We start from the raw sequence: 25,193 nt of genomic DNA, 5'->3' as shown, positions 1-25,193 counted from the left end.
TTCTTTTTGATAATTTTTCATCTCTTTACAATGACCTGACCTATTCTCCGATTTTCCCAGAATCATCATGTAAAAAAAGATGAAAATGATTGACACCAAGTGGAAATGGAAACATACATTTACAGGAATCAATTGAAACAGAAAAAATCACATTTTTCTTGATAAACTTTTCCCTTTCAAAACTTGAAATGGTCACTATGGGTTAACTGTCAACTGGTCAGTGAAAGACTTCATAAATATTGACCCTTGATTCAGTTTTACTAAGGGGTAATATTATCATAAGAAAATTCAAGTTGAATGTGAAATGATAAATGATTTTGGGGACACATCAAGTTGGTCAACATTTCCATTGATAAAGTGACATTAACTATTTCAATTAATCTCTGATAACATGTAATCAATGGTACAAAATACAGGAAAACCCATCCCATCAATTCAGTACAATGAATTTCAAAAAACATATCAACCTCCCCATGGATATAATCATGAACATTCATAATAATAATCATCATCAATAAAGATGCTCAAGATTTCATTCATTATGAATCAATCAGAATTAAAGTATCTCAACCAATCATAATCACAATTGATAATGGTTCAAATTCAATATCAGGAAATGATATTTAATTACATCAATCGCATAATCTTTCATGGTCATTTATATATATGATATATAATAAATGTCACATTGCTGAAACTGACCAAGTGAAACTTATCAAATATCAAAATTCATCATGCTGAATATTATTATTAATATTATCCAACCTATTCATTAATTTATCTGGATCATTTTCTTGCCTTGGAAACCTGAATCAAATCATGATGTGAGTCTTCATGATTTTTTGGCGATAATTTGAAATCACCATGATTATAATTACGACTTGACCAAGAATCTAAAGGTGAACCTTTACCATGAAGATCATGAGTGTTGAATTTTAGTTATCAGAGAAAAAAAAAGATGAAAGAAAACAAGAATATTTTTTATTCCAAATTCAGGAAAGTTTCATGAAAAAAACAACACCATGAATATACACCAAACACATGTAGAATACACTTGACAGAAAAAAAGTAAATAATATCCATGAATAACATGGATTCGCATTCAGATGAACCCTTAGCATGGTTTTATTCTTGTTTATCATTATTATCATCATCATGCTCGAATGATATATTATTATCATTCCAAGTGAGTATATATCAATTCATAGAGTTTGTTTCAATCTCCCAACAACTCATCATCCTGCAAACATATTCTGACAATAACCATGAAAATGAATCAATGGAATCTATTCAAAGTGATATTATATCAATCTCAAAGTTTGTTTTCTCTCTTTCTCTCTCTCTCTCTCATACTCACTCATTTTACTCATCTTCTTCAACTATACCAGAAGCCTCACCCAATTTCTGTCATCATCATTGATACTTACGATATTATTATTACTCAACAATCTTAAAAGTTGATATGTTTTGTCATTTATTGTATTTCCATCATGATGAGAATACTCAATTTCATCATGACATTTTTACCTTATTACTTGTTGATGGAAGAAAAAAACTTATCAATATCTGGTAAGAAAACATCCCAAAATATCAAATTCTAGCTAAAAATACACTACAGAATGAATTGATTCCTCGAAACAATCAAATAAATATTCTCAGTTCATGCAAACTCATGAAAATGAACTTCAGACACCAAGATAAGTTCAGTATAAAGGTCAATATCTAAATCATAATATTCTCAACGCTCTCAAGTATTCATATGTTTCGTCAAAATCACAATTAGAACTTTTTTCTTTAGTTTTTTTTTCACTTCTTAAGATATTAATGATTCCATAATAATTTAAACCTTTGTGTTGAGCTTTCATCGTACACACCAAACCACCATTATTATCATCACCAGATTATAAGGATAAGTTGAGGAAAAAAAAGTTTCACTTTCATTCTGATGATATTATTCAAAACACCAGAAGATGAAAATATATTTTTCATTTATCATGCTTATTGAAAATAAAAAGTATCATCATGCAAAATGAACACAACAGTTTCTTATTACTCTCTCTCTCTCTCTCTCTCTCTCTCTCTCTTCATCAACTTTACTCAACTCATATAAACACAGCATTCACCTTGATAATATTTCATGATAGAGATAAATTTAAATTACTTTATGGAAATATAACATTTCTTGTATGTAATATACTTCATCATCATTATCATTCAGAATCTAAATCAACTCCTATCAATAATCATTGAGAAGCCGAGAAAGACACCAAAAGGCAAAGTAGAGGGAGAGTTGATGGTTGGAATAAAAAAAAAGTTCGAAATAAGTTTTCGCTTCCATAACAATTACTAAATTAGCATATCTTAGAAACTTATTTCACAATGAATGACTTCATCATCACCACACTTACAATCATATTCTCTTTTTATTTTGTGAGAAAGAAAAAAGTTATCACTTTTTTCAAGAGTATTCTTATGAAAATGTGATAGGAAAATCGTTGAATCTAAAGAGAAAGATTTTCTGATTAGATATCAAGGAAAAAATCACGAATTTCATTCCAATTGGATTAGAAAAAAAAAGTTGTCACAAAGAATTCAAATTCAGCCGAGCAAAAAGTATCTTATTGATACATGAACCAAATACCCGTATATGAATTTATTGGAGCCCAGAATATCAATAATATCAAATTCTAAGGTAAATATTACAAAGTATCACAAGGAGGAAGTTCAGTTTTTATCGGAATTCACGAACAAATCAAAGCATCATGAATAATCTGAATCTTCAAATTCCCTTATGAGTTTCCTATTCTATTTCCAGAATGAACGAACTCGCTTCCATGATTCAAACTTCCGATTTGTATCCCAAGATGGATGAGAAAAATACTCGAAATTTTGATCATAATTCCATATTTTAGTTAGATAAAGTTTGACTCTGGATCATAACGAGAACTTGAAATAAAAAGTTCTGAACCAAGAGATAAATGAACGAAATAGGAAAGTTCAGATTACTATTATTAATGAGATTGAGTTTGATTCATATTATTACAATATTATTATTATTATGTAAATAGTGATTGTGTTGATAACTGAATTATTATTTTTCAATGAACAATATTATATTTTAGTTATAATTATTGTGCTGATTGGTATTAATTTGTGTAGATGATGGTGATGAAATGACAAGATGATTGGAAACCAATTCAACATTTCATTGGCATTTACTGAGTAAGATGAATTCATCATGACAATTAGATGAAATTTACCCAACTGTTCAGATATGTGATAGCTTTCAAGACTAATCATCTCATAATAATAATGATAACATGGTTTATGTTGGAAAAATATTCAATATATAATCTGATGAGATAAATGCAAATCTAATCTAAGCATTGATTTGAATCGTACATGAATATTACAAGACAATAAAATGAATATGCTGGTCATCATCATGGGAGGAGATTCTCAATATCTTCCAACGTTCATCGTAAGGTGACAGATAATTCAGTCAACTGCCATGTTCAGATAGTAATTTTCCTCTTGACCAATCAGAATTTACATCTTTCAATATCTTCATTAATTAATTGTTCCATGTAAATCTGATCATCATCATGATGTACCAATTGATTGACCAGTAGATCTTATGAAAATCTGTTGGGAACAGAAATGGCTAAACTATCAATTTACCCTGAATGAGTGACCTTTTAAGGTCAACATGTTGAAGTGTATTTACCTCAGGGTCATACACATCAATCGATACTCTTAATCGATGATTGTATCTATTGGTGTTTTCGATTTGTTTTCAATTTCTATTAAAATTACAGATCAAGAATTCATCATGAAACTGATTGGAAAAGTTTCCAATTACTTTGCTTCAATTTCATTGTTTCAATTTCACGCTCAAAGTGAAGATACAATGTTTTACATTGACACGAAACGAAACAATTAACTTTTTAAAATGTTCCTTTTCTTATTATTGGAGATGAATTGATTTACATGATAAAGGGAAATTGAATCAATATCATGATAATATTACCAGAGAATTGATATCAAAATGTTTCAAGTTTCATTCTGATCATGGTGGAGATTGAAATTTCCAAGTTCGGTAATGGTAACAACAAGGGGAAAAAGATAACGGGAGCTAATGAATAAATTGAGAGAGTTTATCATCATAAATTAATTCTTGTTCACATTAAATTACAATCATGATAATAATTTACTATCATTTTGAAATTAATTGTTCATGATAAGTGTGAAAATTGTTCCCAATGATTACATGGAAAAGACTTGAAATGAATCAATAAGATGAAGGAGAGAAAAAAAAATTTCATTTCCTTCATCATCTAAATTCATGATGATAATGGTTTCAATTTCAAATTAAATTGTTAAACTGTTCATTTTTAACACTTAATTGAACACTTAATCATTGTGTTAATAATTATTATCATCGTTAAGTTTATTTTTATTATCAATCAATTCAAATGGCTTGAAAATTCAGTTTATCGTTTTGAATGAAAAAAAACACTTCCATATATTATATATAAAAATTCAATTACGATATTGATTGTCATTGGAAAGTTAATAGATGTTAATTGTTGTGTTTAATTTCAATTGATCAATTAATTGGAAACAGTTAATTGTCAACATTTAGATTGTCAAGTTGTTGGCAAGTTGAATAATTTTCTTAAGCAAAATGTTAATGGGAGAGGAGAAAATTTCAATAGTTCCAAGTTGAAATGTCTCATGAACTTTTTCATGCCTGGTCAAGTATTGATAAATTCAGAGAGAGAGAGAGAGAGAGAGAGAGAGAGAGAGAGAAAAAAAGTTCTCATTTTAAATCGATAAAATAAAATCAATATAGAGAGATAAAGATAGAAATGATATTCATGAAAAGAGTGGAATCATTTTCAGGATGGAAACGTGATCCCCATTGAAATGAATATCAAATATGAACATGATTACATTTACTCTATTGGTGAGGAAAAAGGGTGACAAGTGTAGCCACACAATAATTACATTCTCATGGTGATTTTCAGGGAAAAACTTGGAGATGAGAAAAGTTTCCAATTCATTTTATTGCAGCGAAAATGGTTTCAATAAACCTTAAGAGGACAAAGGAACTTTTTCTAATGAAAATGCTTCTCAAAGAGAATTGCAATTCAATATTTCCGTTCTCAATTCTTATCCGTAAATATTAATAATAACAATAATTCAGGTAAAAAATTATTCTGTCAACTGTTGCGATTATGTTTCAAGCTATTTGATTCACAGATATACACAGAGATTTATCGTTACATGATCTTGTTTTCAACCCACCGGTGGGTATTTATTGACAAGCTGAAGGCTATTGATACTCTGATACCCTTGAAAATGTTGATTGTTGATTTCAATTCAAGATTGGAAATGATATCATTCACTTTAATCATGAATTTATGAATTTTGTTATTGCTTCGTTTTCTAGTTTCTCCCTCAAATTTTGACTCGAAGCTTTTTCCAATGGTATCGTCATGATCCTTAGGTAATTTTCATGGTAATGAAATTTAATGGAAAACATTGTGCGAGTTGTATAATAATGAAAAACACAGGATATTTCATACTCATAGAACCTCTGAACTTACCCTGAAGAGATGGAAATTCTGTTTTCTTATGTTTTCGAACGAGTTGAATCAACTTTTCTTTGATATATCTTCTTGCATCATTTTTTTTTCGTCATCGAAAGAATCAACTATTAGAATTAGAATTGTGACAAATATCTTAAACAGGATTGAAAAAAACTTTGAAATTCAAGCAAGTTCAGTTCATTCATGAAGAAAATGAATCCTGATTCCGGAAAACTATCAAGTGAAAGCTCATAGAGCCACTTTGAAGTGTGAATATTATTATTACCATGAATGAGAATGACCTCTTTTCCCATTCCTTTGAATCAAAGAGTCAAGAGTAATTTAGTTTAACAACAACTCATTCAAAAGTATACAGTCGTGAAAAATGAGTTTCGAATGGTTTTTGACAATTCACGCAGGTAGTGACTAAAATTAAGAGATTAAACAATCAAGATAAGAAAAATCAATGAGTAAATCACCTAAGTCTTATCACTGACGATAAAGATTATCAATTGATTTTAGTAGCTAAGCTGCGCGAATGATTAAAAATCATTCGAAACTCATTTTTCACGACTGTATATATAATACGATAAATCGCTACGAGAAAAAGACACATACAGAAAGAAGGAAAGGCTTTTGAGAAAATAAAGTTCCAAATTTAGAATGAATTTTCTCATGATTCTATACGACCGAAAATATAACCGAATCAATGTCAATTGAATACAAAGAATTGCCTCTGATTTATATCTTGAAAAGGGTGGCACAAGATAAACAGATAAAGTTCCAAGTCAAAACATATTCAAACTGTCAGTCCATCATCAGAATGGAGCCAAAAGGAAGTAGTGAGAGAGGAAGAAATAGGAAAAAAAAGTGGGAGTGAATTCAAGCTAATAACATTCAAAGATAATAATGGACACTGAAAGGTCATTGGGTATGATGGTGAAGAAAAATTGATTTGTGTCAACTCGAAGGCAGAATAAAAAAGAACTAGGAAGAAAAAAAGTTCTTCTAAATAATAGAAAAACAGGAACAAGACAAAACTGATATGCACTTGAAAATCACGATAAATCAGTCATCCATGATGATTACCATGAAGATCTTCAAGATTGAGCATTGGAAAGTTTTCTCTGCATTTTTGTTTTCTTCTTCAAAAAAGTAGCTGAGAAAATGGAAAAAGATCAAAAATTCATGAATCGAAATAAGTTTCAATCTTTTAATGAACAACAAGAAAATTGAATTGACAATTGAATGAACTTTATCATGAGGATAAACGATGAGATTTTGTTGATTCAAATTGTCGATAGATTAAATTGTTTAGTCTCTTTTCTTATTGGTAACAAATGAATTCAAATTAATCTCTTGGTGAAAAATTTTCCAAACTTTAACTAGATCATATTTGGTTTCATGTAAGAAAATAAATGTCACAATAATAAGAACTGAATTATACGATATCACGATTTTAGTTACAATTCTTTTTACCATGTAAATGGTTCATGTGAATAACAATAATAGAAAACAAGATAAACTTTTACTATTCTCAATTGTATTGACATTTACAAATCCCTGAGTTCACATTACCGGTCAAACTAATGTCCAACTTTGAGAAGTTACAATCAACTATTTTTACTAATAGTAGCAATTGTGAAAGAATAATAAGGAAAAAGAATACTAAATTTCCATGTAAGAATATGCATGAGAAATTCCGTAGAGATTTCTCTTTGTCTTTGTTATTTTCTTCCAATTCTTTTTCAACTTGAGATTTATTATTATTATTCCACCTACGAAATAATCTGAATTTCTGGTGGAAAAGTAATCAGAAAGATAATACATCATCTTCCAGGGAAAAAAAATCTTTCACATGGTCAACGATAGTAGAGATTTTCTATTATTAATACTTTAATGTTCAGTAGCATCTCATGGAATTACATGATTCTCGATAATATTATCATTTCTTGCCATGTTTATCATGTTATTTTCTGAGAAAAATTTTCAATTGTCTATCGTTGATAACGTTCAGTTTTACTGTTCATCAAAAAGAGAAGAATAAATGAAAAGATTAATAGAAGGGAAAAAAGTTTCTCTCTTTCATGAAACATGAAAAGAAAAAATGAAGAGTAAAATAATATTGAATGAAAAAAGAACAAGAAATTTTGCAGAAAAAAGAAAATAGAAAATCAGATAATTCAGAAGAATCATGAACAATCATCATGGTGAAAGAAGAGTAAACTAAACCAATGGAAATCAAATGAGGCATCAAATTGCATTCTGTTGACTGATAATACGTAATAATGATAATGAAAATAATGATCGAAAAAAAAAACTTAAAATGTTATCATGAAGATGAGTTCGAACTTCAAAAACTGGAAAAGAATAACAGTAAAAAAAAGTTCTTTTTTTTCATCATTTAATTCATCTTATTAAATATTATTCTCAATTCATTTGGAACATTTTTATCGAGTTTTCTGTTTTTCTCTTTTTTCCCCAAAATCCAAACTGTCATATAATATAAACTAATAGTTTTCTCTTCCCTGTCACCTGAGTTTCGAACAAAGTTTTTTTTTTCGTAACTTTGTTTTCGAATCTGTTTCAATCTCTCATGTTCTCAATTCGAAACAATTTTCTAAATCATCTTCACCAGCTCTATTACAAGTTATCTCTTATCATCTGATATCATATGTGCTACAAAATGTCACCATGGTTAACAATCAATGTCATTGTTGATTCTTGCTGTTTGTTTATTATTAGATTATCACCATTATTATTATATCAACAAATGGACAATCTTCAATCTTAAATATCAAAACACACAAACACTCAAGAAAAAAGCATCACCATCATCATTTGTCAATTACAATTAGATGAGAGTATCAATTTTAATTTAAGTTGAAACTTAATGATAATACAAAATGAGCCAACATGTTAATCTAATGAGAAACTCAATCGATTCATTTTCAATGAAAACAATGACAATCCTTTAATCTTATCGATCAGATTAACTTACACCTTAAATGATATACAGAGAAAGAGAGATAATAATAATAAACATGGATAACAATTTAATCATGTAGACAATGAATATCAATCATTTTCTGAGAATTTATTATTAAATATCATTTTAATCATCACCATCACAACCTTCATCTTCCCCTTTATCCTCTAGAAGGTTGATTCAATTACATGGGATAAAAAATCTTGTTGCTTTTTCAATTTAGCGAAGATAATCCGATTTAGAACTTTCTTTTTCCCCTTTTTTTCACTGAAAAATTGTTCTCAGAAACTATCTGATCATGCTGATGATGAAAAGAATGAGAAAAGATGAAGATGAGAGGGAAAAAAATACATTACATTTAGAATACAATTGGACTTATCAAAGAAGCTTAAATGACAATTTCTTTTCCTCTTCCTCTCTCTCTCTCAATCTTCCTTATCTTCTCACTTTCTCATCATTCACTGACGATGAAGATGATGATGATAAGCATTGAGTTACTATTTAAAATGTTCTATCATCATCTTCATCATCGCACAGAATTCAAGAGAATCCAGTTTCATGTCTCACTCTGTTTGAATTTCAACTCAATTCAGTGAGATAAAAATTGAAACAATCTAACATGAAATTGTAACATATCATGACAATCAGAGTGTATCTCTTATATAATCATTGTGATTATCATCACATCAGAATTTTTCATCATCAAAGTCAATTTTCACCCTGTCTCTCTCTCTCATTCTCTTCCAAACCTTCATCCTATTAGTAACACCATCAATCCTACCCGACTTAAGGCCAATGTCTTACAGTATTAGGAAAAGATTGGGAATCTCATTTTTCATTAAATTGATTAACGTTTCAAAATTCAAAGGGAACAGCATTAATCTAATATTAGACAATTATAATCATCGCAATCAAAATGATACACAAAGATTAACGTTATTTCAATTCATTTATCTGATTCATTGATCATGAGGATGAAGGACAGAAACGAAAATGCATTCGCAAAGATCATAAACTTTAGTCTTCTACATGGGAAAAAGCTAATTAGCTCAATGGAATAATATTATTGAGATAAATTAATTTACCAAAGATTCATAATGATTAATCACAATAAAGATTGATAGTAATTGAACATTACCATGAAATCAATCATATTAATATCAATGCGAACACAAGAGCTAAGATTAAATTAGATTAATTAATTGTATTCTATTAATTTATAGTTAGTAGATTAACCATAAAGTCAAATGTTCAGTGTATAATCTCGGGTTACATGAAAGTTCAGTAGGTTAAGTGAAAAAAAAAGTTCGACACTACTAATTGTCAGAATTTTGGTTAGTCGAGCAACGGATTTATCATGAAGCGGAAAACGATTAGAGTTGAAGATTATAATGGAGTCTACAGAGAGATGAGAGAAGGTTACAGGGAGAGGGAAGAGAAGATGCTGAGAAAGAGAGAGAGAGAGGACGAGGTGGGGTGGAAAATATCTCGTGGAGAAAAAAACTTTAAGAGTAAATAGTGAGCGAGAAAAAAAATCAACAAGAAGATGATTGATGACGAGTAATACACATCATTGATTCGAGATTATATATTAATTTCATTCTTTTTCCCACTATGGATTTTGATATGATTCTCAGGGATGGAAAACCAAAGGGTGGGTGCAAGGTTAAAGAGGGTGAGATGGAGATGCAATAGATACACAAGAGAGTGAGTGATAATAAGATGCAGTCAATATCAATTTCCACCCCATCATCATCCCAAATCTTCATATTATCTAATAGTTAACTCATCAATCCTTTTCAAATTTGCATCTTTACTTGAACATCTTAAACAACCTTATTCACCTCATCATCTTATTACCTTTCACTTGATGTTTAAAGATCAACCTTGAAGGTCACTGTTCAGTGACAATAACCTTAAAAATTAGCTCATCATATAAAGATAATTACAGATTCTTAGCATTCAAGTCACTCTCAGATGAGGGTTTATCAGAACTAAAATTGATCATCTTCATGAACTTTTTCCGATAATATCTTCATACTCATCATTATACAGAGATAACTAGGAAAACTTTTAAGATGATGCAAGTTTATCATATAAATAATAAAGGAATGAATTCTCAAAAGAAAGAGACAGATAATTTACCATGGAGATTTTTTTTCCGCCTCCTGAATATATATGAATGAAAGTTCATGAGAAACTGCATGTATGGATATGAGTGTCTTATGAGAAGGTGTAAGAGAAGAGGTTAACTCATCATGGTGTAATATTCATCTTGGTGGAAAAACTTATCATGCAATACAAAAGGGAGGGCGGAGAAAAATGTTCTTGATAACAGCAATTAACTTATGTAAATGTGAGAATTGGAAGATGGAAAAAAAATATTCCAATCAACAATGATAACAGATAATCAGAAATTCAGACGATATTCATGATCAATATGAATTCGAGAGTTTCTCAAGATCATGTTTCATGAAAAATATTAATTGATTCGCGATTTTCAATAAGAAACAAACGGAAGAACAAAACTTCCAATCGAAATTGATAGTTTGTTTTCTCTCACATTTATCCGATTCCATCATGAATTTCAGAGTAATCTTTTCTAAACTTCTCTCTATCCTTCAAAGTTGACACTCTTCATCAAATTAACACTCCAAATGGATTCTCAATGTTATCGTAAATGAAATGTTATCAAAAGAAAATGGAAAAACTTTCAAAGTTTTTTTTCTACTCTTTTTCCCGCTCTCACCTTATTCTGATACTTTGAAATTCACTCAGACTTTTCTCTAAATATTTCACTATTAACGAGCTATTTTGACTCAGTTTCTCACTAGAATTATTTCAACAATCTCAGACACAGAGAAATCATCCCATCCATATTACTTCAAAATGGCCGTTCTATTTGATTTTATATATAAGAGTCAATGGTCTGCACTGTAAAGTAATGCACTCGAACGGTAACCACTAGGTTTTAGTTTCGTTTTTCATTTGTACTAAAAGAGTTTATCTAATCGAGATATTAGAAATTTTGAATACAAAATCTCTTGGATTTTCATCTCCGCGAGATTATTTCATCAAGAGCTTTTTTCTACTCTTCACTTGAAATGGTAGAGGCAAAAGACTCTGAGTACCAGTGAAACTTTGAAACAAATGATGAAGAACCAAAATGCTCGAGGCAATCAGATGATATTATAGTTACTGTTTGTCAGAAAATCAAAGTCAAATAAAGTTCAATCATCAATAAATATTGGAACAAAATCTATAAATGCTTGTATTTGGGTCAATTTTTGGTCAACTATTGGAAAAGATTAAAGCTTAAAAGAGGTAATAAGCTTAATCCAGTTGGAATAAATTGAAATAAAGTCCATTTAAAATACAATCAAAATATGAATTTATTAGAAATTATCAAGAATATTATTGATAATCAAATTTGATTGAAATTCTAAGCGAGAAAAAATCACAAACAATAAGAATAAACTGAATAATTGTCACCAACTATTCGTTGCTTAGTTAAATGTCATCATATTGTTAGATTCTTGCGTCTATTGAGCTCAGAATTTAGTTCGAAATCTGTTGAATTTCAATGAGATCGAGATAGAAATTCAAAAGTTTCCTTGCAAAACGATTGAATGAGCGATCAGAATTATTGAAAACTAAAAGTTCATGAAGATAAACTCTCAATGCCAAGGACGCCCTATGACTCTTTGTATATTTACATGGAAAATTTCCGCCGGATGTAGTTCAATTTCTCAAATTTGTATAGGTGAGTGGTCATCAGTTGGTCTATTATTAGCATTGTTTATGTAAACAAAAGGATCAAGTTTACGTTTCAATTGTAAACTAAAAGGTCAACTTTAGGACAATCATGCTGGTCAAGGCAAATGGATAATGGACAAAATAACAAGGATAATAAAAGATATTCAGGTAATTCAGGTTTTTTATTTTCTTAATTCAATTTCAATTTAAAATTTCCGAATTCTGTTGGAAAATTTCAAAACAAAAAAACTGAGACACAGAGAAAAAGCTCTATTCTTTTGCTAGTCCTGGTCAAAAGCCTTGACCACAACCTAATTTGGACTTTAAGAGTATATCTCAAAATGAATAATCGCCAAGGATGAAGTCTCAACAAGAAAAAAAAGCTTCTTACTTGACCACCGAGAGAAAAGCTATCGAAAGAGAATCGAGATTAGTGAATTCGAAAGAAAATTTTAAATACAAACAAAGTTCTGAAAAGATCTGGATAACTGAAGAGGGTATTCGATCCTCAAGCCTAAAGAGAACTTTTTTTTCTACCTCAATGATATATGAGTTAATGTCTATGTAACTTTCCTTTTCGTGTTCGTAAAAAAAATCCCATAGACTTTAATGCAAAATCTGAGTTTGTTTATTGTTTTCCTTTCAATCAACCTAAAGGTTTCGAGTTACAATTCAACATTTTCCCATGTAAACTTTTTCCATATCATGAAAAGCAAAGTTTACTCAAAGTCTTACATCTTATATTCATGTTGCTATCATTTTGTATCTATTTCCGTAAATATCATGTTTAAGATTCACAATCAGAATCATCATCAATCTGGTGGAGCAAAAAATCAGGCGAAACATTTAAATTGTAATGATTACGATTCAAATTGTTTGCTAATTTTAGAAAAATTTTCTTCTTCTTGTTACAATGTAATAAGAAGATGGTTAAGTTAATTGTAGAATAGCAATTAACTTGAATTCGAGTAATTAAGTGAACATCCCAACAACAGTTATCCCAAACTCTTGGTGGTTTTAATTCATGATGATGATGATGAAACTCATAATTTTCAAATTCTTCAAGTTTTTTTTGTATCTCCCTTCTGAATAAGAGATAACAATAAGAATCTGAATATTTTTCTGAACTTTTTTCATGTTCATCTCTTCATGTTGATCCGATTTAAAAAGTTTTACAATTGAAATCAATTTGAATGAGCAATTGAAGTTTAAGGTTTTTTTTTGCTTCCATCATACTTAAGGAAACAATTAGTTTAAATCACCATCAGAGTGAAATTTAATTTCACACACGAGTGATTTAATTTATCTCGTTAAACATAATCAATTTTAAAATCAAATTAAAAACAATCAGCTTCATCATTATCATTGTTATATAACAATAATAATATCAACTCCAAGTTAATTACAAAGTTTACTAATTAACAGGAAAGAGTAAGAAGGGAAAAAAATTTCCAAGCAAAAGTTAATCAAAAAGTTAACCAATTGTCATGATAATTTGAAAACGAAATGATCAACAGTGAATAATTTCAATCGCAATTAGTTGGTTATCATGATTACCAAAACAACAATTAGAATCAATGGTTAACTAATTGGGAAGATCAGTATCATCAAAGAAAATGATTCATATTTTTCATGGAAAAAATTTTCTCTTCGTTCTTTAGCTTCGAGTTGCTATTTGTTGTGAATTTTTCGGTGAAAATGACATGAGAGTGTCAAGAATCATGATTAAGATGGAGATGATGATGATGATGTTGATGACGAAATTGTTGATCATGTTGTTTAACTTGAAACTTGATGTGAAATGATGATGATGAGAGAGAGAGAGAGAGAGAGAGAGAGGAAGAGAAAAGAAAAATTCTCTCAGAGATTGAAACCAGAATGTTGTTGACATGGTGAAAGAAAAAAAAGTTCTTGATGACATGATACTTTTCATCCTCATGGTGTGTCAACATTTATTAACTTAAATTGTATCAACAGTTAATTGCTTCTGATTGTTGTTATTTACCAACCAGGAGAGAAGGCAGAAAATTATAACAACTCATCATGGTAACAATCAACAATCCGTAACAGTTAATTTATCATCAGGATGATTATTCATCATCCTCATAATCAGAACTTATCATTAAAACCTGAGTAATTTATTCATTCCCCAAATGATCAAGGTAATAGATCAATTCATTAGAGATCAATATTATTTCATCAGTAACAATATTTTTCCAAGTTCAATCATTCAAATTTCCTATTCAGAAATTTATAATCACCATGAATTATTCAAACACTAGTACACAAATACTAGCCAACGATTTAGTTTATCTCAATTTTGAAATCACAATATGAGCAAAAAAAAACGTTCTGATTGAATCAGATGAAATATTGTCCCTTTGATTGTTAATCTAATAACTTCATAAATCATCAATGATGATTATCAATTGTATTCAATAATCACCATGTTTACAGAGCGATATTAATACAATAGAGTCTTTCATCATCATGTAACTCAATCAGAATCATGATCAAATGTAATCAATGAGCTAAAAAAAGTTCTAGACAAAATGTAACCTCAATCAACAGAATCAATTGTATCTTTATTGATACAAAAAAAAGTTCTGACTGGTAAATAATCATTATCATTATTCTGATTCTTTGATAACTATTATATGTTTGTAATGGTTTAGCATATAATCATTATCAAAATTGTTAATGATCATTATGATGATGATGATGATGATTAGGTTGGGTAATAATCACAATATCTCACGATGGTGATAAATAGACACATTTGGGAGTCATATTATCATGTTTTCATCAATTTACTATCTAAAATCAGTAGACATCAAGTTCATCTAGCAAATAAAAAACAAAAATCAGCTGAAGGCTCATGTAGGTAATGTTGATGATGATGAATATAATAAATAACGTTCAGAATGCTGAGAAAACCTCTGGAGACCGAATATGAAACCAAAGAGTCATTCATAACTGTAGAATTTTCTCAGGCTTTGATTGGTTCACAAAAGGAGAAATTGAGAGAGAGAGAAAGAGAAAGAGAGAGAGAGGAAGTTATGAGATACTGATGATGATGAGAGATGAAGATAAGGCCGAAAAAGATACTCAAACGAATCACATTTCTGGTTAAAGTGAAGAAAATGTTTGCTTCGAACCTTGTACTCGAATATCGTATTTCAAAAGTGAAGAAGAAAAAAAAAGATAACCATAAGAAGATGATAAAAATGAAGATCAAGATTACGATATAAGAGAAAAAGGAAATTCTTCAATGTTACTTTACTCTTTCAACTCTTTTCCCTGAAAGTGGAATCTTATTATTTATCCTGAATCAACTTTCACAAGAAAATGGAGGAAATGTTGATAATATGATTGCACACTATCTGTTTCATTCAAAGAGAGAGAGAGAGAGAGAGAGAGAAAAAGGAAAGCAAAGATCTTGATAAGGTCAGAATGATAATGATAATGGTCAGTATAATGTCCATGAGATTGATAAGCTTTCAGGATACTTTGGGTCATAGGGACAAGATTTTTTTTTCCTTCTTCCATTCAAAACCCCTCTGAACTTATACTACCAAATACTAATTGAAGGTAACAAATTCATTGAGATAAAAGATTTGCAAATTCATTTATATTGATGTAATATATCAGGTAACTCAATTAGGGTGTGGTGGAAAGGGTTCAGATACAATTCCCTATGTTATTGGTGATACATAATAATATAAATACTTAAACATTGTTACTCTCCTACTTTTAGATTAACAGTTTATTAATTTAATTAGTTATTTCTTAGATCAGACATATGATATATCTGTTCAATGATAGATGTATCAGAAACTAGTTAAGTCTGTGTATTATATTGATTGATGAAAATTGACCAGGTAAGTTCAGTTGATTGTGATGATCACATTGTGAATTGTAATTAATGAGAAAGAGAGATGAATAATATATGTGTATATAGCTTAAATCAATTAATCAACTTACAGATTATGTTGATTTGATGGTTTGTTGATATACTTTTCCTTTGATGAGAAATACCTTCAGCCTTACAGGTAAAGATGACACTTGGTGTTCGGGTTGAAATTGTATAAGTTAAGGTTGATTTTATAATCCATCCATTGGTTGTGGGGTCGTTTTGAGTTTCAATTGTCGTTGGTGTGGTTATATTACCATCAACAAGCCAGGTAAGTAGAGGGGGTGGATTACCTGGACGGGTGATGCACTTTAGGTCAATCGTTTTATATAAACGGGTCTCACTTGGTCCAGTAATGGTCACTTTTGATGGTAAAACTTTAGAAAATTGAGAGAAAAATTAACCAATCGTTATTACACAATTCAAGGAACAGAACACAATTAATAATTAGTTAATTGCTTTACACACACACACACAACACCAAAGAGAGATAGACTAATGTATAGTTGGAAAGAAACAGCAACGAAATGAAAAACGAGGAAACGGAAACTTGAACTTATCATATTATCTAATCACCTTTTCCAATCAATCAGTTGATTAAATAAAAGCTATTACGATGAATGAATTAAGTGTTAATCTTTATTTGATTAAAGACTTTTTCTTTGCATAAATCTATTTGATTAAGATCCAAGGTTTAATCCATTTTTGTTGGTGGGAAATGTTTTCATCACTAATCTTTTAAAGTGATTAATTTATGGGGAAAAAAATTGATGATCATTGTGATTATAATAATTTGCATAATCAAATGTTATCAATGATTAATAATAAACTTCAATGCAATCAACCAGAAAATTAGGAAATAAGTTAATCTCTTTTATTAATCCAATCCAATTAATCAGTTTGTTTGTTTGATTTTTTTTTTGCTGTTTCGTTATTCTGATCCAGCAAATGAATTATTATCCTGACTATTAATTTAGATTGTCTTTTACACTATTAACCCTTTTGAGAGATTAAATTTAAATGATTGTTGAAGGTGATTTTTTATGCAGAGTGGGTTTTTCTCAGGGTGGGTTTTCAATGAACCTTTTTCAACATGAAGAGATACCATGGGTAAGAAAACTATTAGATTACAATTTATCAACAATAAAAGTCAAACTTATTGATGTTAATAGTTTTTACTTTGATGGTGGATGAGGAAATGGTTTGAATAGGATAAGGATGAGGATGGATAAAGTTTATCGGTGGTTTTTTTTCCTTATCATTGGTCAATATTATTTATGCTTGAAGAGGTTAAAGATATTTAGATTAATTTTGCCTGAAGATGAGGGTGGACCAAAAATGTTACACCATTTGACAAATTATTGGAGGATATTGGATGGGAATTCATTCATTCAAGATTTGGATGAACAGTAGGAGGAGTAGAAGGTGGAAGATGAGATGAGATGAGAATATATAAGGAAAAGGAGAGAGTGAAAGTAAAGTTCGAGATAAGTTCAAGGGCATGGGGAGAAAAGTTCTTATGGAATTGAATGTTCGTTGAATAAAAAGAGACACTATTCATCAAGATGAAGCTGAAAATTATTGAGATCCCTTTGGGAGGACGATTAATCTGAAAGTTGGAAGATGAAGATGAGGAATCTACATAACCAAAGATAAAGCAATTTGATAGAGAGAGAGAGAGAGAGAGAGAGAGAGAGAGAGAGAGAGAGAGAGAGAGAGAGAGAGACTAAGATGATGATATTGATACTTTTGAAGATGAAGAAGGGTCGAAAATAGTGAGAAGCTGAAGCAAAGATCATGAGTTGAGCCTTAACCGATTTGTTGTTGATGATAAACAGAAGGAGCTACATGGAGGGATTGAGATTCAAGGATCAGTAATGAGAGGATGAAGATGATGAGAATGTGAAAGGAAATGAATGGAAAAGGATAAATAGTGGTAACCATTGGCTTTGAAGAAAAATAAAAGACAGAGAGATAGAAAGAAATAGAGAGTCAGTTTGGGCTGCGGGAAGAAATGAAGATCTGATTCATTAAAACAAGAATGCTGAGATTTTGCAACTCAATGTATAATAAACTCTGTAAATTGGTTTGTTTAGGTTGTCTGGATTCATGGAATCAACAAATTTTGTGGTCTTGGTGATAGAAAGATGATAAATAAAGTGGAAAGAAAGAGAAAAGGAAAAATGAAGAGAAATCAAGTTCAATGGTTGAATTTAATTCAGTTCCAAAGGATATGAGATAATATTATTTAACGATTATGCTCAATATGGGTTAGCCAAATGAAAGGCAATCAAACGGAAGTGTTGATCAAAGTTGATTCTTTTGTGAGGGTGGAGGCGGAAGAAGGATAAAGAACATATTGAGAGAGAGAGAGAGAGAGAGAGAGAGAGAGAGAGAGATGTAGGGATTGAATTGAGGGAAAAATAGAAAGATGAGGAATTCATTGAATCGGAAATGGTATGTTGATGGAAAATAATTTCCATTGAGCATCGAGAATCAGAGGAAAAGCCAAAGAGTTTTATAAGAGGATAATTAACATTGTTTCAATGAGAGAAAAAGAATTTTTCGAAAAAAAAGTGGAATAAAAAAGTTCGAAGTTCGTTATCCTATCGAGTTCAATCTTCATCCACTGATTGGACAGTTTGAAGTTTGAAGTTTGGAGAAATGATAAAACAAAACAAAAACTTAGGGAAAATTGATGTAAGAGATTTCATCTAATTCAAATTGCATTAGAAGAGCTAACTGATTGTTACAATTAAAGGTAATCATCAATTAGAGTTACTTTTTCTGGTAACTTTGTTCAATAAGCTTAAACTGATAACCAAGAAGGTATATTGGTCAGTCTGTGATTGTGAAGGTCAATAGATAAGAAGAAGATAGTTTAATGATGTTAGATTAGATTAGAGGTTGATTTATTCACTGATAGAGATGATAATTGTTACATGAATGCTAATCAACATTCAAATAACCTTTCATTTGGAATCAAAGTTAACTATCTAATCTTTAGAAGCCACAACTTTCATCACCAAGATCAACGAGTAGACAGGATTCAACTGGATGACAAAATCTATCAGAACCTCAGTCTCTCTCTCTCAAAGATGAAATAATGTAACTTTGTTTTTCCCTCGGCGGTTCGTTGTCCATCATCATACAGGGCATTTCACCAAATTTTGAACTTTGAAATTTTGAATTTTGAAGTTTTTTTAACCCTTTGGTCTTGGGTATTCACACCAAAGAATTGACTTGTAGGAGTTTGGATGATAGCCAATCTTCAAATTCTGGTCATTTAATGGTCAAAAGTAATTCAGATTCAAAATATATTTCAACTTTGTCTATTGTTGTTAACCTACATGTTAAAGGTGAGGTCTAAAACTAAAAATTGATTAGAAACTTGGTTATATGTCCTGCACTTGTTTTGTTGTCCCTTTGGTCAAAATACTGACCATTTGGTTAATGATGATATTCAATGATAGTGATAATCAATTTTAAAGGCTCATCGTTTGTAAAAGTTAAACGGTTGATTTCAGTTAAGATAATCAAGTTATCTGTTAATCAGCAACAATCAAAGTAATCAAGATAATTGTTAATCTAATGTTAGAACTTGAATTTACAATAACCAATCGAATTGACTCTCTCTCTCTCTCTCTCTCTCTCTCTCTAATTTCCTCTTGCATATAAAGAAGAATAATCACAAATTAGGATTGTCAAGGGAAAGCTAATCAATTGATTTGATCAGAATAAGAAGGAAAATTTCTTGATGATATTAAAGAAATTAAGTTAATTGTTCAGTTGGTGCAAGTCAAAAATTGGAACTTTTTCACCGCCTATCCGACATTAAGAAACTTTTACCCTTAAATTATCTGGTAGATTTACAGATTAATGCTCAATGGAATCAATTAAATGAAATGATTGGACTTTCAATTTGCTGATTCATTGATTGTCAATTTAAAGTAATTATCAACAACAAACAAAAGTCAATGGCAATTTATTAATAACCGCCATTAAAAATTAGCATATTCATTGGATTAAAAGTAATCAAAGATTATTTCTTATTGTATAAACAGATATTAGATTATAATTTGATTAGATAATAATAATTAAATGCTGATTAGTTTATTGATTGGTGAGCAATTTAAAGTAATCAATCAACACAGTGAATGAGTGTGTGTTTAGTTTATGGGAAAAAAAAACTTTACTTACAGTTTATGTTTAACTTAATTGTTGCTTCTAATGGTTTAATTGTTAAATTACTTGTTACTGAGCATTTAAATATACTTTGATTATCTTCAATTGTTGGTGTAAAAGAATAGGTGTTAATTACATCTGATCGTGAATTAACATTGTAACTTTTATCAATTTCGAGTCCATTTCGAAGCCAATAAACTCGAGGATGTGGATAACCGCCTTTAGAGGTGCAGGTTAGAGTAACAGGATCACCTAACATGATAACTGATTCTGTTTCAGAATAACCTTCAATCAAGGGTGGACCTGGTTCATTGAAGATGTTGATCATTGATGAGGCACGAAGAGGTTTGGATAGACCTGGATGTTCAATCTCACAGGAATAAGTTCCCTCACTTTTGGGATACAAGATGATTGAACTTTCTGTTGTATAAAGAGTATATCGATTGGCGATCATCGATTTGTTATGATGAGTTCGAGAGGCCTCTGTATATATTCATAGAGATAAAGGGAAAGGAAGATGGCGAAAAAGAAAAACAAATATTATTGTATTAGATATAATAGAAAGATGATGAGGATGAGAATGAGAATGATGAGAATGTTATTCTTCATTGATTGTTTCCGGTTTTCTATTAATATCATCAATTGAAAACTGGATTTTCTATCCATGCCGATGGTTAGAATATCATTTTTTTCTCTGATGTTGAAAGTCAATTCGATTTCGAACAAACGAAACGAAACTTTTTTTATCGAATTTGCTTTTTTTTTGTTCTTTTCGACGAACTTTCCTATTATTAATTAGGAACAAACAAAGAAAAAGTTTTTCTTTTCTCTATTTCAATTCTTGAAACTCTATCACAACTCATTAATCAACTGACCAACTATCAATTTACTCTCTCATTTACTATCACAAGGCGGGAAAATTCAATGATTTGTTTAATTGGAATCAAATTAGAAGTTCAAGTTTTATCGCTTGGAACTTTCAACTCTTGATCAGATTATTCACTCAATCACTTGAACCTTAGAATCGGTAACATCATATTCGAAGACGAAGAAAAAAAATGTTCCAAAATCAATTGGGAATTCGAAGTTATTTCATCTTGATAGAAGAGAGAGAGAGAGAAAAAGAGTAATGTATTTATGTTGAAGACTCGAAGAGACTAATTAATGAATTGTTTCGACTTTTACTTCTCCCACTTTTCGAAAAGATGAATAAACATTATCAATTTATAACAGAATTTCAGGAGTTTCATGAGTTTTTCCACCACTAAATCCATCAGGAATTAAAGATAAAACTGAATCCATGTAGTCAGAAAATTGTCAAACATAATCAAGTGAAAAGAGAACCAAGAGAATGTAGAGAGAGAGAGAGAGAGAGAGAGAGAGAGAGAGAGAGAGAGAGAGATTCCAATCTTCAGAGAAGCTGAGAGTTTCCATCTCTCATTTTGACAACAATTAGAATCAAGCTCATCAATTGCATCCACCATCAGAAAAAATTTATAACAAAAGAAGAAAAAAAGTAAAAGATAAACTTTTAAATTGTTGGTTAATTGTTGCAATCCTGATAATGATAGTTATCTTAATGGTAACCAATTAATTGTGAAAATATTTTCCAAAGCAAGTTGATACTTTACTTAATCGATTAAGGCAACAAACAACAATCTATTATGTTTCCAATCCAAGAAGCTCATTCTTGTTATCATAATCATCGTCATGATATTGATCGTCTTTTTTACACTTTATCTTTCTCCTCTTCCTCTGTCATCCTCTAGTATTTTTTACCCTCCTCATCACTTTTATCATCCCGCTCTCTCTCCCTCTCTCCTCTCTCTCTCTCTCTCTCTCTCTCTCTTCCTATCGCCCTCATAGTCTTTCATAATTACGCCTCAAGAGGTTTCTCTTTAGGCTTGTGAGTGGTAAATAAAATAACGATTTACATGGATTAACTTTGATTGGTCACAATTGGGAATATATTTTTTTTGTCTACCACCCACTCCCACCCTTCATCCTCCCCAGCCATGTAATAATAACCATCACCATCATACTGATAACTTAATGATGCAATATTTTTTTCCCATCTCATATTTAGCTTATCATTTCATTTGCATTCTCAAGGTAATATTTGCATCTCTTTGCACTTTTCTGTCTCAATTGTCTCAAATGTACATGATATTTCATTCCGATAGGATTGTTCATGATTCTATGTATATATATTCATTATATACCCATGGATCTTCAGTAACTTTCCTCTAGTCGTCTCTATCTCTCTATTTCATCAACATGGTGTTGATTTTATTCTGAAATGAACTTATCATTCCCAGTGAACAGTAGGGAAGCTAAGAGTAAGTGAGAGAGACAGAGAGAAAGTTCTGAAATAATAATAATTGTGAATAGGATGAAAAATGAAAGATGAAGAGAAAAGAAAATAATAACTCTCACCTTTTCCTCATAGTTTTCAATGTACTTTCATCCTTTTTAGTATATATATTTATATATATTTCTTATCATCATCATCATCTTTTCATACAGAGATAATGGTGATTATGATGATAAAGAGACGAGGCTTGACAAAAAAATAGTAACTACTCAATGATATCAATTCATATCCCACCCACCAGCCTCGAGGGAGGTTGAAAATGATATATAAACACAATAAGGTTGAAAGATTGTAATCAAAAGGCTTATTTTTAGCTTGCAACGCTCAACATTTTGTTTACCTTTGCAGTTTCTTTCAGTTTTTTTTTTCTGTCACCATTCATGAGTCTATGGTAATATTATTATTTAATGTCATTCATTTCGTAAAACTTAGCTATTGTTATTTACTTGTTATCAAAATCTAAACAATGAACACTGATTAGTCTGAAAATGAGATTGCAATATATTAGGTGAGTGTAGAAATGATAATAATCTGGTAAGAAATGAGAGGAAAAAAAGATTGAGGAAAAATCATAAATAATGTGTACTCAGTTTAAGGAATAGGGATGATAAGTGATGAGAAAACTTCTAAGGAATAGATTCAGATGATGATCAGGGTGATTTCATTCGGTAGGAGGAGAGAAGAGAGAGGAGGAGGAGGAAGAGATGATTATTCCTGATTATCACTATCATTAACATGGAAGGAAAGAAAGTTAACCAGCGTAAGTTAAGATATTACCATAGATTTATAAGAAGATACTGATTGATGAGGGAACCATTTTATTGAACAACCGGAAGCCCTGAAGGATAAAGCGATATATTGAGAGAGAGAAAGAAATAAGAGAGAGCGAAATGTAGGAAGGCGTGATGACTTCGCGAGAAAGAGATGAGTAAATTCAATCTTCTCATAAGTACATCGTGGGTTCGCTAGTTTTTTGCTCCATTTCCTTTCATTTTCATTATTCTTTTAGCATCTTCATCATTATCAATATCGACTCATATCCCGCCCAATGTGCTGGTTTCATTGAATTTGCAAAGTAAAAAAAGCTCAGGGAAAACTGAAGCTCATTAGGATGAAGCCTAAAGAATCAGATGTAACCTTATTGAAGAAACTAAATCAAAACAATAACAGTTAATATTCATTATGAATATGTGATCATATGATTTAGTTAAACTTGATACTTTCTCCATCATCATTATCATTCTCATCTTAATTTATCTTCTCATTTTTTTTATCACATTACAGTTTACTCGCTTGATGATGATCATTATCATCATCATATTTACAGAGAAATACACTATTCATAATGATGATAAGTCTTTTGCAAATCATAATTAGTTTGCCTTAGGAGAAGAAGAGCTGATTCTTATCATCATTCTAATCATCATCTTCATCAGTGAGTTTGTTGAAACTCTTTTTCTTTTGAGTAAAAATTTATCATCTCTTAAGGATAAACGATTCGATTTACTATCAACTTCAATTTAGTATCTGAATGACAAAGAAGATGAAATCACTTGGAAGATGATGTAAGCTTTTGATGAGAAGAGAGAGAGAGAGAGAAGATGAAAAATCTCTTCTTATGAAAAGAAAGACAATAGATAAGGCGAAACTTTTATTATCTTCATCATCTTTAGAATCCATAATATATTATGAAGAATCGAGAAAATTTTTCCCTCGAAAATTTCAATTCATTTTTATGAACGAAAATCATTTTCCTGAAATTTTTATCGATTCAAAATTCTGATTGATTGCTGAATAGTTTAAATCTATTCATTTACAAAGTAACTACTCTCATCGTTATCATCATGATTAAATTTCATGAGATTCAAAGCTTGTTAGCATTTTACATTGTGTATGTATGGAAAAAAGGATCAAACCAAAGAGTTGAGATCTCTCATGCAATGAACCTCTCTGACCAAGTATGAATTTCATCTTGTTATCATGATGATTTTCCAGTGAAATTCTAAGCATAACCATTGATCAAAATCTTTTCCGGCCTCAGTAGAAGATGAAAACGAAAAAAGGAAAAAAGTTTTTCCATGAAATTTCAGGAAAAATCGGGAAAAAATAAGGAATTGATTTTCTTGTTCTTTCTCATTATCATCTTGTGAAACTTTTCTCGATTTTCCTTCAGCTCATTGTGATAATAATTTCGTTATATTTGAGTAGCAATTGTACAAAATACAATGAAAAAAGTTGCAATAGAGAAAGAAAAAGCCATGTGAATACCATGAAATCTATTTTTCAAGTTACTTTTTTTGCTCATGCAGATAATAAATACAATAAATCTGAGAGATTGAATCTGACTGTGGATACATGATGATGATCATGGTGATCAGAAAA

The 25,193-nt window shown here is 30.3% G+C and overlaps 1 protein-coding gene across 1 annotated transcript in view; it reads right to left on the bottom strand.

Annotated features, from left to right (window-relative positions):
• Positions 1-25,193, bottom strand: part of LOC128392688 (nephrin-like) — a 78,314-nt gene that overhangs the window by 42,959 nt on the left and 10,162 nt on the right. The window contains exons 4-5 of the mRNA XM_053352754.1: positions 20,453-20,920; positions 16,324-16,629 (exon numbers count right to left, since the gene is read on the bottom strand). Of these exons, the coding sequence (XP_053208729.1) occupies positions 16,324-16,629; positions 20,453-20,920 (774 nt within the window). The remainder of the gene's footprint in view (positions 1-16,323; positions 16,630-20,452; positions 20,921-25,193) is intronic.

This window comes from Panonychus citri, unplaced genomic scaffold, assembly GCF_014898815.1.
Source record: "Panonychus citri isolate SS breed McGregor unplaced genomic scaffold, ASM1489881v1 Contig00136, whole genome shotgun sequence".
NCBI classification, from domain to species: Eukaryota; Metazoa; Arthropoda; class Arachnida; order Trombidiformes; family Tetranychidae; genus Panonychus; species Panonychus citri.
Note: the sequence above shows the minus strand (reverse complement) of the source record. Positions and strands in the feature narration are given on the sequence as shown.